The following is a 13,510-nucleotide window of genomic DNA, read 5'->3' on the forward strand; positions in this document are numbered from 1 at the left end:
GAAATGGTAGTTCATTAAATATGTCAGTTTATAGAAAATCTAAATGTATATTAATTAATAGTTGATATGTTTATTCAAAATATTAAAGCATATCATGTCAGCTTTTGCAGGGCCTGAACTTTAGTGCAGCCTTTATGTTAGAAATCCAAGGAAACTGAAAAATGATACAGTACTGCCTAGTCTAAGAAGGCCCTGAAGCCACAAGTAAGAACTAGTTGCTTTAAGTCTTGTTATAGAGTCCATGATGATTTGCTAGGAATATTCTAAAAACGAAGGAAAACAGAAAGAAATTTAACTAGTAAATCTATTTTACCTACAATTATTTCAGTAGTCAACATCTGAAATGCATCTCCAGACAGTACCATGGTTAAAAGATTTTTAATGGGAAAGAGATTAGAATCAAATAAATATATATATATGTAGGATTTTGCGACAGGACATCAGAGAAATAGCTGACCCTCAGCAGCTCCTACTGCTACAGTTTACACATGAAGTGTTTTGAATGGCATACGTGCAAGAACTAAACTAATTGTGAGGGAAAACACATTCCCACTAAAATTAAAGTGATGGGAAGAAAGAACTATCACTACTCTTCCAACATCTGTAAAACTGTAAGATTAAACTTCACCTTCCCTCCCTCCCTCCTCCACCAACACTAGCGCTGATACAGAGAGAGGTGTCCCACCCAGCAGCACGGACCTCCCGACCCCGAGGAACACTGAGGTTCGAGGCCCTACACGCCGGCAGCGCACTGCCTCTGCACGGGGACAGGGCTGCTCGCAGGCACACGATGAAGAACGGCGAGGCACGCCAAGCAGAAGCTGGGCAGTGCTCCTCCAGCCTCGGCTCTGGCCACCACAAAGCACTTCAGGGGCAGCAGGGGCGAACTCACCTCCTCGGCCCGAGCCATCACAAACCAGGCTGACCAGCTGGATCCCCAGCGCGGAAAGCAGAGCGGCAAACAGGCGCCACACCAACACCAAAGCAGGGAAACGTGAAGCCGGATTTAAACGGTTGTTTCCTTTTCAAGGTGTCGCATTGCACAGGTTTGCTAACAAGATCTTTCTTATAGAATCATAGAAGGTTTTGGGTCGGAAGGGACCCCTAGAGGTCATCTAGTCCAACCCCCCCGCAGCGAGCAGGGACACCACTAACTAGATCAGGTTGCTCAGAGCCCTGTCCAACCTGGTCTTGAATGTTTCCAGGGATGGGGCCTCCACTACCTCTCTGGGCAACCCATTCCAGTGTTTCACCACCCTCACTGTAAAGAATTTCTTCCTTATATCCAGCCTAAACCTACCCTGTTTTAGTTTAAAACCATTACCCCTCGTCCTGTCACTGCTGTCTCTACTAAAAAGATTGTCCCCATCTTTCCTATAGGCTCCCTTTAAGTACTGGAAGGCTGCAATCAGGTCTCCCCGCAGCCTTCTCTTCTCAAGCCCAACTCTCTCAGCCTGTCCTCATAGGAGAGGTGCTCCAGCCCTCGGATCATTTTTGTAGCCCTCCTTTGGACCCGCTCCAACAGTTCCATGTCCTTCTTGTGCTGAGGGCTCCAGAGCTCAACGCAGTACTCCAGGTGAGGTCTCTTTCAAACCACAGCAGTTCACCGGCCGTCATACCTGCTCCTCCTAGGTATTTCCTACTTTGCCTCCACCTCTCCAACCCCCCTGGCCCTAGGACAGGGAGCTTTCTGCAGAGGCACAGTACCACCAAAACGAAAGCAACCCCTGACCTGGCTTCTGCCGTTCCAACGCATCCTGACAGTGAGAAAGCAGAGTGAACTCCACATTTTGATGCAGTGATTTCAAACGCCGGTCAGGTAACGAGCTGCCTGTCAGGCGACCGAAGGAGACTATCGGTGGGCACTGCATAACGCGTGCTCTCTACGCTTGCTCCCGACCAGTGCTGGAGAGCAGGACAGCGACCGGGCTGCCCGGCAGCTGCTGTTCCTGGAGACGCAGAATGTACTGTCAGATGCTGTCCTTGAAAACCTGATCAGAGCCATCCTTGAAAACCTGATCAGAGCCACGCCACAAAGCGACGGAAAGAAGCATCATGGCCCTTCCAGCTCGCCGAAGGAAGGGCCCAGCTCGGAGGCGCGCGGAAAACGAGAGCAAACCCGCGTAACCTGCCCAAGGAAAGGATTTACCAAGGACACCTAAGGACAGATGACGGGTAATAAAAGTCAGCCTAAACCAGCCGCCACACGGGCTGCTCCTGGGGTTAAAGCGGACGAAATGACTGTGAACAATCTCCGCGCAGAGGCACCTTTCCCGTGCAGCGCCAAGCGCCGGCGAGCTCCCTCCCCGTGCCCGGGATCCCGCGCTCAAACCCCGCGCCGCCGGGGTCGCGGAGAGCCCGCAACTCACCCGGCTCCGCGCTGGCTGCGGGGAAGGGGCAGCTCCCGCCCGGGGAGGGGGTGGGGGGAGGCAGGCACTCCGCCGCCCCACCGGGCAGGGCCCGGCCGCGCCGGCCGCCCGGACAGCGGCTTTATCCAGCGAAACCGTACCCGAGGCGAGAGGGCCCCCCCACTCCGGAGCGGGGAACCCCGGCGGCAGAGCCCGCCCGCCGGGCCCCGACCCCAGGCCCCCGGCTGCCGAGGGCGAAGGGGGAGCGGGCAGCGGCCGCGGCGGGCGGAGGGGCCCGGCGGGCCGGGGCGAACGGCGCTGCCGGGCCGGGCTCGCTCACCAGAAGAGCAGGTTGGCGCAGACGAAGCCGCCCAGGCTGCGGAGGGGCCGCTCCCAGCTCAGCGCCGCCGCGATGCAGCAGCCCACCGCCAGCCCCGTCTCCCCCAGCAGCGCCGCCGCCGCCCCGGCCCCGCCTGACGCCTCCGCCGGCTCCGCATCCCCGGCCGCCGCCGCGCCCCGCTCCTCGGGGGCCTCCGGCCGCTCCCGCCCGACGCCGCGCTCCCCGCCCGCCTCCGGTCCGCGGGGCAGCGCCGGAGCCGCGCTCGCCATGGCTCGGTGGCGGCCGCCGGGCTGGGCCGGGCCGGGCCGGGCCGGGCCGGGCCGGCGGGAGGCGGGGCAGGGGCGGGGCCGCAGCGCAGCCCTTACCCCTCCCCCCGCGCCCCACCCACCCCCCGCCGCCGGTGACGTCACCGCGAGCCGCGCACCAGACACGGGGCGGGGGGAGAAGGGAACCGCCCCGCGGGCAGGTGTCACGCGGGGCTCCGCCTGCGCGTGGCAGGTGCGGGGGGGCGGGGCCTCAGCGGGGCGGGGCCTCGGCGGGGCGGAGCCTCAGCGGGGCGGGGCCTCGGCGGGGCGGGGAGGTGGCGTTGGCAGTTGCGGGTGTGCGCGCGGGGAGGGTGGCGCGCTCGGGCCCGGCCGTTAGGGCCCTGCTGCCCCCGCCCCGCCCCTCCCTGCCCTGCCCTGCCCTGCGCGGCCCGGCCCGGCGCGGGGCGGAGCCTCCAGCGGGCGGGAAGGCGGAGGCCGCTGCTCCGCCTGCCGAGCTGGGTACCCCCTGTTAGCCGCTTTTGTTTTTTTCACAGGAAGAGGAGTCGTACACACTTCAAGGTCAACGCAGCTTTTTCTCTGAGGTAAAAGGAGACAAAATAAGGTCACAGAATTAATTAGGCTGCAGTGTTATAACCGTGGGTCGCAAACCTGCTGTGCGTTTTGAGCAGGTGGCCTTGGGAAGGAGTTGTGTGGCTGCTCTGGTTGCACATGGTCTGTAGTTCTACTGGGTTTGTGAGGCGAGGTTTTGGTAGCAGGGGGCTATAGGGGTGGCTTCTGTGAGAAGCTGCCAGAAGCTTCCCCCATGTCTGATACAGCCAGTGCCAGCCGGCTCTGAGATGGACCCACCGCTGGCCAAGGCCGAGCCAATCAGCGACGGTGGCAGCGCCTCTGGGATAACAGATTTAAAAAGCGGGAAAAAAAACAGCTGCAGAACGGCAGCCAGAGAGACGATGTGAGAGAAACAACTCTGCAGACACCAAGGTCAGTGAAGAAGGATGGGGAGGAGGTGCTCAAGTCGCTGGAGCAGAGAATCTTCCCTTGCAGCTAGTGATGAAGACCATGGTGAGGCAGGCTGTCCTGCTGCAGCCCACGGAGGTCCACAGTGGAGCCAATATCCACCTTTAGCCCGTGGAAGGACCCCACGCTGGAGCAGGTGGATGCCTGAAGGAGGCTGTGACCCCATGGGGAGCCCACACTGGAGCAGGCTCCTGCCAGGACCTGCGGACCCGTGGAGAGAGGAGCCCACGCCGGAGCAGGTTTGTCTGAAGGGCTTGTGACCCCGTGGGGGACCCATGCTGGAGCAGCCTGTTCTTGAAGGACTGCACCCCGTGGGAAGGACCCACGTTGGGACAATTCGTGAAGAGATGGGGCCTGTGGGAAGGTCTCACGTTGAAGAAGTTTGTGGAGAACTGTCTCATGAGAGGGACCTCACGCTGAAGCAGGGGAAGAGTGTGAGGAGTCCTCCCCCTGAGGAGGAAGGAGCGGCAGAGACAACGCGTGATGAACTGACCATAACCCCCATTCCCTGTCCCCCTGCACCACTCGGAGGGAGGAGGGAGAGAAAATCGGGCATGAAGTTGAGCCTGGGAAGAGGGGAGAGCCTTTCATCATATTTTCTCTCCCCTGTCCAGCTGAGTTGACAGAGCGGCTTTGGTGGGCACCCGGCATACAGCCAGGGTCAACCCACCACAGCAGTGTATGAATGTATCTGAGAGGAAACAGAACATTATTCTGTGTAAGCAACTAACATTTTCTGAGGGACATTTTAGTTTGATGCTCGTTTGCTACATTACTGTACCCTCACCTCCAAGAGCCTGGGACCGGGCAGAGCTGCCTGAATAACTAGCCCAGCAAAAAGCGGTCGGTTGGGTGTTGTCTGTGAAGGTGTGAGGGAGCAAAAGGAAAGGGTCGGGCTCCCCTAGTAACCCAAAACACGTGGATGGAAAAGCTTTAAGGGCTCTGGGAAGTACTGGCAGCAGCGTGGGAGAAACACTTTGTTGTTTTGCTTCCGTAGATCTTAGCCCTAGGAAGACGTGAAAGGGGGGTGTCCCTCGCGGGCTGGAGAGCGGGCAGCTGCCTCCCGAGCGTGCAAGTGGGTGCTGACGGCTGGCGAGCCCTCCTGTCACGGGAGAATCTGACACCTCCCGAGGGTGCGTGCGCTGGCTGCCTGCGGGTGCCGATTCCCTGGTTTTGGGAGCGGGAGCAGACTGAATCTGAACAGTCCGTGGGATTAAAACCAGGGTCTTCTCACAAGGAACAAAGGTAGGGAGAGGAGCGCCAACAGGGCGGTTTCTCCCGTGCTTACCCTTTTTCGAGGCTGTTGTAGGATGCTGTGTTACCTGTGCCAGGCTGCTGTTCTGGTGGCTGCAGTCCATAACTGCCAAACCCACCTCCATCCTGGGCGGTGGCAGCCTGCTGTCCCTGGCCAGCGCTCGGCTGCTCCAGCAGCGCGGGCTGCCCCAGCCAGCGTCCCGCTCCAGCTGACTCCCGAGGAGCTGCCAGACAAGCCTGGAAAGAAGTCAGGTGTTCTGTACGCACTTTTCAAGTGACCATGGGATAGCCAGCCCCAGAAAGCACACTGGGGTTAGAATGTCTGAATTTGGATTTAACCAATATTAGGTCTTGATTTGTAGTGAGCTTGTGATGCGTGGATAATGGCAATATAATCTCAACGGCCCTAAGGATTAAAACCACAGCAGGTTTTAGGCGATCCGCCCTTACCAATATTCCTTTTTTTTTTAAACATTGGCGTATGATTGTATGCTCCCCACCCCGCACAATTTATACTCTGTACTGCACTCCCTTCAGTCACAGGAGTTCAAGAATCCCCCCTCTCCTCAGAAAATGGGGGCAGGATCTGGGAGAGGAGGATGTGGTGGGGTGTCAGCGGGCAGGGGAGACAATAGATGTGGGAACTCATTCCGACTGTGATTAAACTTGTGTCCGTTCTAGATTACTGGCCTCTGCTTTCCTGACCTACACCATGAATAGAAATTAGTGAAAAGTTCTTCAGGAATAGGTTTTGTAATTTAGCTAATGGAAAAAAGTACTTCACACATTGATGGACATCAGGTCTTCTTTTTCACTGTGGGTAGTTCCTGGGCGGCGTTTATAGCAGTGAGCTTACTGAAAGGGCTCTGGTGTAAACGTCACTGTGAGAGAAGAGGTGGCTCATTCGTTCCCAGCTGCTGAAAGTTTAGATGTCTTTTTCAGAAAAAAATAGTGGTAAATACAATTTCTGGCTTTGATCTTTCCGTATTTTGATGTTTTGCTGCCAGGGTTGAAAAAGTTTGCTTACAGTTTGTGAATTTGAGCTGGGAAAAACTGGGACTAGCACCCAGCGCACAGCTGGATGTGCGAGCTGTAACAGGTGCAGAGTGAGGTTAGGGACTGCGGTCCTGTGTCAGGGACTACGATGTAAACGATGGGTGAAAACTGAGACGGCGGCTTCCTAAATGGTAGTATCAAAGGAGCTTACAAATATCAAAGCATTCTAATTCTTCTGAAATATGTTTGAAAATTCTGATGACAGCATAGAGTAACATTGTTGAATTCAATTGAGGATTCCAGCTCAAAATAGTATGATTTGTTTTGTTTTTTTAATCTTATTCTGGTAGAATCATAGAATCTCAGAATGGTTTGGGTTGGAAGGGACTTTATAGATCACCTAGATCCAAACCCTCTGCCATCGGCAGGGACACCTTCCACTAGACCAGGTTGCTCAAAGCCCCATCCAACCTGATGCTGAACACTTCCAACAATGGGGCATCCACAGCTTCTCTGGGTAACCGGTGCCAGTGCCTCACCACCCACATAGGTAAGAATTTCTTCCTTCTGTCCAATCTAAATCTACCCTCTTTCCGTTTAAAGGCATTATGCCTTGCCCTATCACTATGTGCCCTTGTAAAAAGTCCCTCTCCAGCTTTCTTGTAAGGCCCCCTTCATGTACTGGAAGGCTGCTAGAAAGCCTACCCAGAACCTTCTCTTCTCCAGGCTGAACAACCCCAGCTCTCTCAGCCTTTCCTCACAGGAGAGGTGTTCCAGCCCTTTGATCATTTTTGTGGCCTCCTCTGGACCCGTTCCAACAGGTCCATGTCTGTCCTGTGCTGAGGGCTCCAGAGCTGGATGCAGGAGTCCAGGTGGAGTAGCAGAGCAGAATCACCTCCCTTGACCTGCTGGCCGTGCTTCTTTTGATGCAGTCCAGGATACGGTTGGCTTTCTGGGCTGTGAGTGTGCACTGCTAGCTCATGTTGAGCTTTTCATGAACCAGCACCCCCAAGACCTGCACGTTTTGCCCATTTCCTCTCATTTGTTTGGTCTGCAGCTCTGAGGGGAGGACTCCGGCCCTGTCTGCTCTTTAACCACACGTTAGGTATGTAGCAAGTAGATACCCATTAACCTTCTATCCTTCAGAGTGAGTGAACCCAGGTCTCTCAGCCGCTCCTTCTACATCACACGCTGTATGCCACTGACCTTCCAGGGGCCCTGTGGACTCCTTCCAGTGTGTCAGCACGTGTCTCGCATTGGGTTGCCCAAAACTGGAAAAAGCATTCCACGTATGGTCTCACCAATGGTGACAAGACGAGAAGAATCACTTCCCTCCTCCTACTAGTGACCCATAGTTAGTGCATGATTATTGGTTCCAAATCCAGACATCCCCATGGCACTTCCTAACTTGTCTCTGCTTTGAGGCTGAAGAAGCACATCTTAGTCATTCTTCATATGGTAGCAGTTCTGTGACTTTGACCATCCTTGTTCCGCTTCCCTGAATCTTTTCCAGTTCTAAGGTAACCTTCTCGTGCAGTTCCAGTCCCATCATCACTGCATTTGAAGTGGGAGGAGCTCATGGATTTAAACAGATTCGTAACAATGCTCTGTAGTTTGCTTTATGCCTTTTATAATAATTGCTAATGTCTGATTTCCTTCTTTTTTTTTTTTTTTCTTTCTTTTTTTTCCTTTCTGACTGATGCAAAACACTGAGTTGATATTTTCCTGGAACTTTTAAAACTTCACAGTTTTGTCCCTTGGTGATAATGATCAGTTCAGAGCTGAATCTGGGCTTGGGTTCCTGCCTCTCCCCCCCCCCCACTTTACCTGCTTGGAATTTATCCTATGATTTTATTGGACAAGTCTTCAGTTTCCTGAAGTCATGCAGTTATTTAGCCTGCCCTTGTCCTCAGTTTCCTGAATAACTTGATGTCATCACTAAACTTTGAGCTTGCTGTTTGTCGTTTTTCCAGCTCACCGTTGAAGAGCAGACAGCTCCTGCAGAACTTCAGCAGTGCTTTCCTTCCTTTTCTGGGAAGGGGCCATTTGCTCCTACTGTCTGTTCCCTATCTTCCAGCCAATTATTTCTCCACATCAGGACTTCCCTTCTTGTGTGGCTGCATGGCTTCCGTAGGTGGTGAATTTTGCCAAAAGCCTTTTGGAAATCCAGGTAAACCAGATTTCCCTCATTCAGAGGTCACTGAGCCTGTGAAGGACCTTCAGCAAATTTCTAGGGCAGAGCTTTATTTTACAGAACCCGTGCTGCTTCTCCCCAGTAGATCATCTTTCTCCAGGCGTCCACTAATTGTATTCTTTATGATAATGTTTACTAATTAATATTTAAAGCCTTTAGTTGCCTAGATCCCTCGACTGGTGTCATATGTGACATACATACCATGCACCTGTCTTTAATCCTATTTCTGCTTGTAGCTTCTTGTGTGCTTTTGTGGACCTGCTCACGCATCTCTTTACCAAACTCTGATATCTTATAGTTCCTGTTTAAGTGTAGAATAACTTTCCAATTAATAATTGGCAAACTGTTTTCTTCTTTGTTACATAAGCTCCCAGCCTTTCAGCATCCAAAAGGTCTCTACTCTACTGTGGTGCATTGTTGAAACTACATCCCGAACTGTGTATTCCTGGATTTATCTGTAATAAATCATAAACTAAGGAGCAGGAACATGTTAAGTGTTGTCCTATGTTATGCAAAATGTAATTAGGACTGTGACGTACCTTTCAAAGTATTTTACACCCAAGTTTGTGTATCAGTTAAAGCGGCAGGCACTAGCAGTCCAACTGTTCGACTCTTGTCCCCCGCCACACGCTTCAAAAACACAGCATTCGGTTTAATATTCCAGGTTCTGGGCTTCAGTGGGTTGTTGCCATGGGGGTTGTTGCAGCTAACTAACTAACTAACTAACTAACTCACTGTAGTTAAAGGAAACGCAGGGAAAGTCAGAGGCGGTGTTGCCCGTTTAGCTGAGGGAACATCAACCCAGAAACACTGTGTTTCACAGGCTGCCTGCTGCTGTTCCTGTCAGCTGCCAGCCTGGCTTCTTGCCTTTCTGGTTTTTAACTTCTTGAAGTAAGTATAGGATAGCAAAACAAAGGTATTATATCCAGCACGAATGTGTTATATCCAGCAAAGAAGTACATCTTGTCGCAAATCATATTTTACAAAAAAACCTTTAGTCACTAAGGTCTTGTTTGGTACTGTATGAGGATTGTGTGTTGTATTTTCTTATTGTCTCTTTATTTTGACTTCTCATGTGTTCATAAATTTGTGTTTTCCTTTTTTTTAGTTTTATCTAAAAGGGAAGCAAAATTTATGGGAAAACTTAGTTTAAAAAAACCCCTAACACCTTATCAGCAGGCTGATGCTGCTTAGAATGCTTGCACTGCTTCTGCTGGCTTTTTAAGTTACACTTCTCTGTAAAATAGAGCACTGGCAGAGAGCAAGGAGACTTGCGTTCTCCTTCCGTGCTCCCACCGTCCTGCTGCGTGAGAGCGGGAGGATTGCTTCTATCTTCCTGATGCACTCCTCACTCCCTGTGTCTTCCCGACCAGCTCTCCATCTTCTCTGTCTGACTGAAGCCTTTACCGACAGGGGTGACCTCGTATGTGTTTGTGCAGTGCCAAGCCAAAGCAGGGTGTAATCTCAAACAGAATTCCCAGGTACTTTCCCAATAAAATAATGAAAAAAACCATGAGAACTTGTAATTTACAAAGCAAAACTGTGGTTGATTAATAAAACAAATCTTAAGAAAGGTCTGTGCTTGCAAAAGCTTGTAAGAGACCTTAAAATGAAATACTTGGTTGCCTGAGGTTATGAGACTGCTTAGCATACACACAATTATGCTGGATTGTGGTAGACAATATTAGTTACTAGGACAAAATTAAAACTTGGTGCTTTTAACACTGGGTCTGCAAAAATGTAGAGGAAAAATACATTAATGAGCACAGCATGCTGAGCAAGATTCAAGTTTCCCAATTCAGACTTTGCAAAATGCTTGTATGTTACACTGAAATGTTTATCTGTTGGGAAGCTGCAATTCCTGGGACCTATTGGCCTTGTAAGCTAAAACTACCAGGTAGTACAAGATGAAAAAATGTAACAAAAGAACAAGACAAAATTATATGAACATTGATGCTGCTTCTTATCCTGAAATATTAATATTTGTGGGGGTTTTTTTCCCTTTCTGATAGATTATACTTTTTCTTAACGCCTGTGAACTCAAAGCTTTAATAGTAGAACCCAACAGAACCGAGCTTATTGTTCTTTTTTAGTCTTTCTGTAATACAGATCATGATCAGGATGCTCTGATACCCCTACATCAGATATTCCTATTTGTGTGGTTAATGTTTGTGAGAACAGTGGTAAACGTCCCATTCTCAAACGCAGCGTTGTTCTTGTCTGAGTCCCGGTTTTGGAGAATTGAGCTAGCATAACAATATAAATTTCTACGTTTTGAGTTGTTGGTGTGGCATGAGATGGATTGTAAAGACAGATCAGCTTGAAATTAAAAAGGACGATATCTCTGATGTCACTGTTTTGGACCTGAGACAAAGGAATTTGCAGAAGAAAATGTATGTTGACAGGCTCAGCAGCTTTGGTCAAAGCTGGTTAAGAAACCACTTAAAAGAAGCAGTTTTAGGCCAGAAATCATATTGTACAGCAATCTCATAAAATATTTATACAATAATTTATAGATGTTCAGCAGCAAACTGTATTGCTGTTCTTGTCTGTTTAATCACACCGTGTGGAAGATCAGTAAGCATAATTGATTTCCATTGGTATAATTTTGGACCTACTTATTGTAACCTCTTAGATAGCATTATCGGTTTGAATATATGTGGTAGAGAGTCCAGAATGACTTTACAGGCTTAGCTCCGCTCTGGTCAGCGCCGCCTGAGAGCAGGCTGAGCAGGCCAGCAACCTTTTTGAATCTGGCAATTGTCTAGAGTTTATGAAACAGGTAAGTCCATACGGGAGATGTCGTTGGCAAGGAAGAATCAAAATCACTGGGAATCGGGAAACTTGTATGTTAGTCTTTTGGCTTTTTTTGTAGGGAGGGTGATCTAAGCGAAAACATCAGTGTTGTTGTAAAACTATACAGTGCCTTACATATTGTGGAGAGGAAAGTAGTTAGATGCATTTGATTATTACATTGACTTCTCTGTGTTTATGAACTGACTTTTTAGACGCAGGCTGTGTACGTGATCTGCTCTATCAAGAGTGGATGTCTGATGCCGTGCTCTCTTTTAAAACTGTAGTGCAAGAGCTCAGGATTCTCGAAGTGGGACCAAGCGCGGGACACACAGAATCTGGAGCGGTTGAGAACAGAGAGGAGCTGTGTTTGCTGTGTCAGCGGCCAGAACTGCACCCCCAGCTGCTGCCAGGGCAAGAGCTGCGGATCGTGGTCCGTACAGCCGTGGCTGCGTGAGGGCAGCGGCCGCACCAGCTGCTCTGGCGCGGGATGGGCGCAAACGGGTAACTGCACCTGGGGCTGCAAGGTAGAAATTCCTGGCGGTGATCTGGGGAGAGGACAGCTGGGTGTAGGGTTGGGTTTAGTAAACCGATAAACTCCCAGCGAGGAGAAGGCTAAGGTAATGCCTTGCTAGAGAAAACTGGATTGTGGCATTGTAGCTGGAAGACTGACTGTGGTAACACGGGTGGGGAAATTTTCTCTCAGAAAGGGCATATAAAAAAAAAGTTAAGGAAACGTCCTCCAGAATACATAACTGGTACAGTCCCCTCTATATGGAATTTCCCAAAGTGCATGCAAGATCATTCCTTGTAATTGAGAAAAGAGATCTTGAAGATGGGATTTCAAAATAAAATTACTTTTTGGCATCTTCCATTTTTTAATTCTGACACAGTCAAATGAGAGGATGTTTGTGGTCTTATTGTTGGCCATTTGGTAAATATCAGGACTGGGATTCAGGTCTGCCAAGGAGATGTGTACGTGTGACTAGCAGCAAAGGAAAAATAAACTCTTATGGGAGAGAAAGGAAGCGATCAGAAAAGTTAGAGAATTGCTGTTTTAAAGTACAGAAGATAGGAATTCTTACAAAAATAAGATGGGTGGGAAGGTGGTAAAAAGAGGATTTTTTTTTTTTTTTTAAAGGGACCTTGCTCATATAAATCACCCAAGTTAATGATTGTGTTGCCAGGGATGGGCTGGAGATCCTTTTGAATGTGTTCATTAGTGGCATGATTGTCAGAACAGTGTCTTGATGTGGATGAAGCAAAACTAGGTAGGATAATCATAAAGGAGGGACTGGGTGCTCTTATGGCTAGGAGTAAGAGAAATGAGATGTAACAACACAAAATGAAAAATCTTATACTTGGGAACTAATCTCAAAAATTAGTTGAAGTCTTGGCAGTTGATTAAATTTGGCCCTTTGTCCGCTCCTTTATCAGCCTGCAATTCCCACGCCGAATTAAAGGGATGTCACTATGAACGGGACTGGTGAGACTGTGAGACACAGGTAAAGCCCTTTCAACAGATGAGAGTATCAGGACTGTTATTATAGCGCAACACTAAGGTGTTTAGAATCCTGTACCATTCCCACCTCCTTTGTTTTTAAAGAACTTAAACTGTAAGAAATGCTGAAAGATGCTATGAGGCTGATAAGGGAGAATGGAAAACTTGCTTTAGAGGAAATTTTATTTAAAGAAAAAGTTCTAGCTTGAGTAGGCTTGCAAAATGAAGGCTAGAAGATGGTGCAACTACTCCTTATAAAATGTATGGGGAGGGAGGAGTCGGTAAAAATATATATGTGGAGGAAAAATTATTAAAATCAAAAGATTGTGCTGGAACATGAACAAATAATTTGGTCATGAATCATCTTTAGACAAGAACTCTTGGGAAAATGTCTACAGAGTTCAGGAACAGCCTCCTGAACAGGGTAACGTGGGTAAGTAAAGCGGAATTAAACAAACCCAACCCCCATCCCCCCAAAGGAGTGACTGTTCAGTTAGAAACGTGCGACTTTGGCCTGTGAAGTTTCACTCCTTGCTCTGTTGGTGCCCCCTTTCTCCAGCCCCTCTGATGCTTGATGCATTTCTCACTTTCTGGCTGCCCAAAGCCAGAGCAGGATGGGAGTGTTGCCGTGTCTGAGAAGCAGCTGCGGCTTGTCCTAACCACACATCTGGTGGACAGCAAGAATGATGGGAGGCCTCCACCTGCCTTCTCCTGCCCCAGGCTGCTGTCTTCTCACAAAGACCAGGGAAAAATCACACTAGAGACTGCGCCGCTGTCGTATAGTTCACTTCTTTGGATTGC

General features: G+C 49.7%; 1 protein-coding gene across 1 annotated transcript in view; it reads right to left on the bottom strand.

Moving 5' to 3' along the window:
* RETREG1 (reticulophagy regulator 1) overlaps positions 1-2,958 on the bottom strand; it is a 72,321-nt gene extending 69,363 nt beyond the window's left edge. The window contains exon 1 of the mRNA XM_075417120.1: positions 2,689-2,958. Within this exon, the coding sequence (XP_075273235.1) occupies positions 2,689-2,957 (269 nt within the window). The 5' untranslated portion in view covers position 2,958. The remainder of the gene's footprint in view (positions 1-2,688) is intronic.
* Between the last annotated feature and the right edge of the window lie 10,552 nt (positions 2,959-13,510).

Source organism: Opisthocomus hoazin, chromosome 3 (assembly GCF_030867145.1).
Source record: "Opisthocomus hoazin isolate bOpiHoa1 chromosome 3, bOpiHoa1.hap1, whole genome shotgun sequence".
Taxonomy (NCBI): Eukaryota; Metazoa; Chordata; class Aves; order Opisthocomiformes; family Opisthocomidae; genus Opisthocomus; species Opisthocomus hoazin.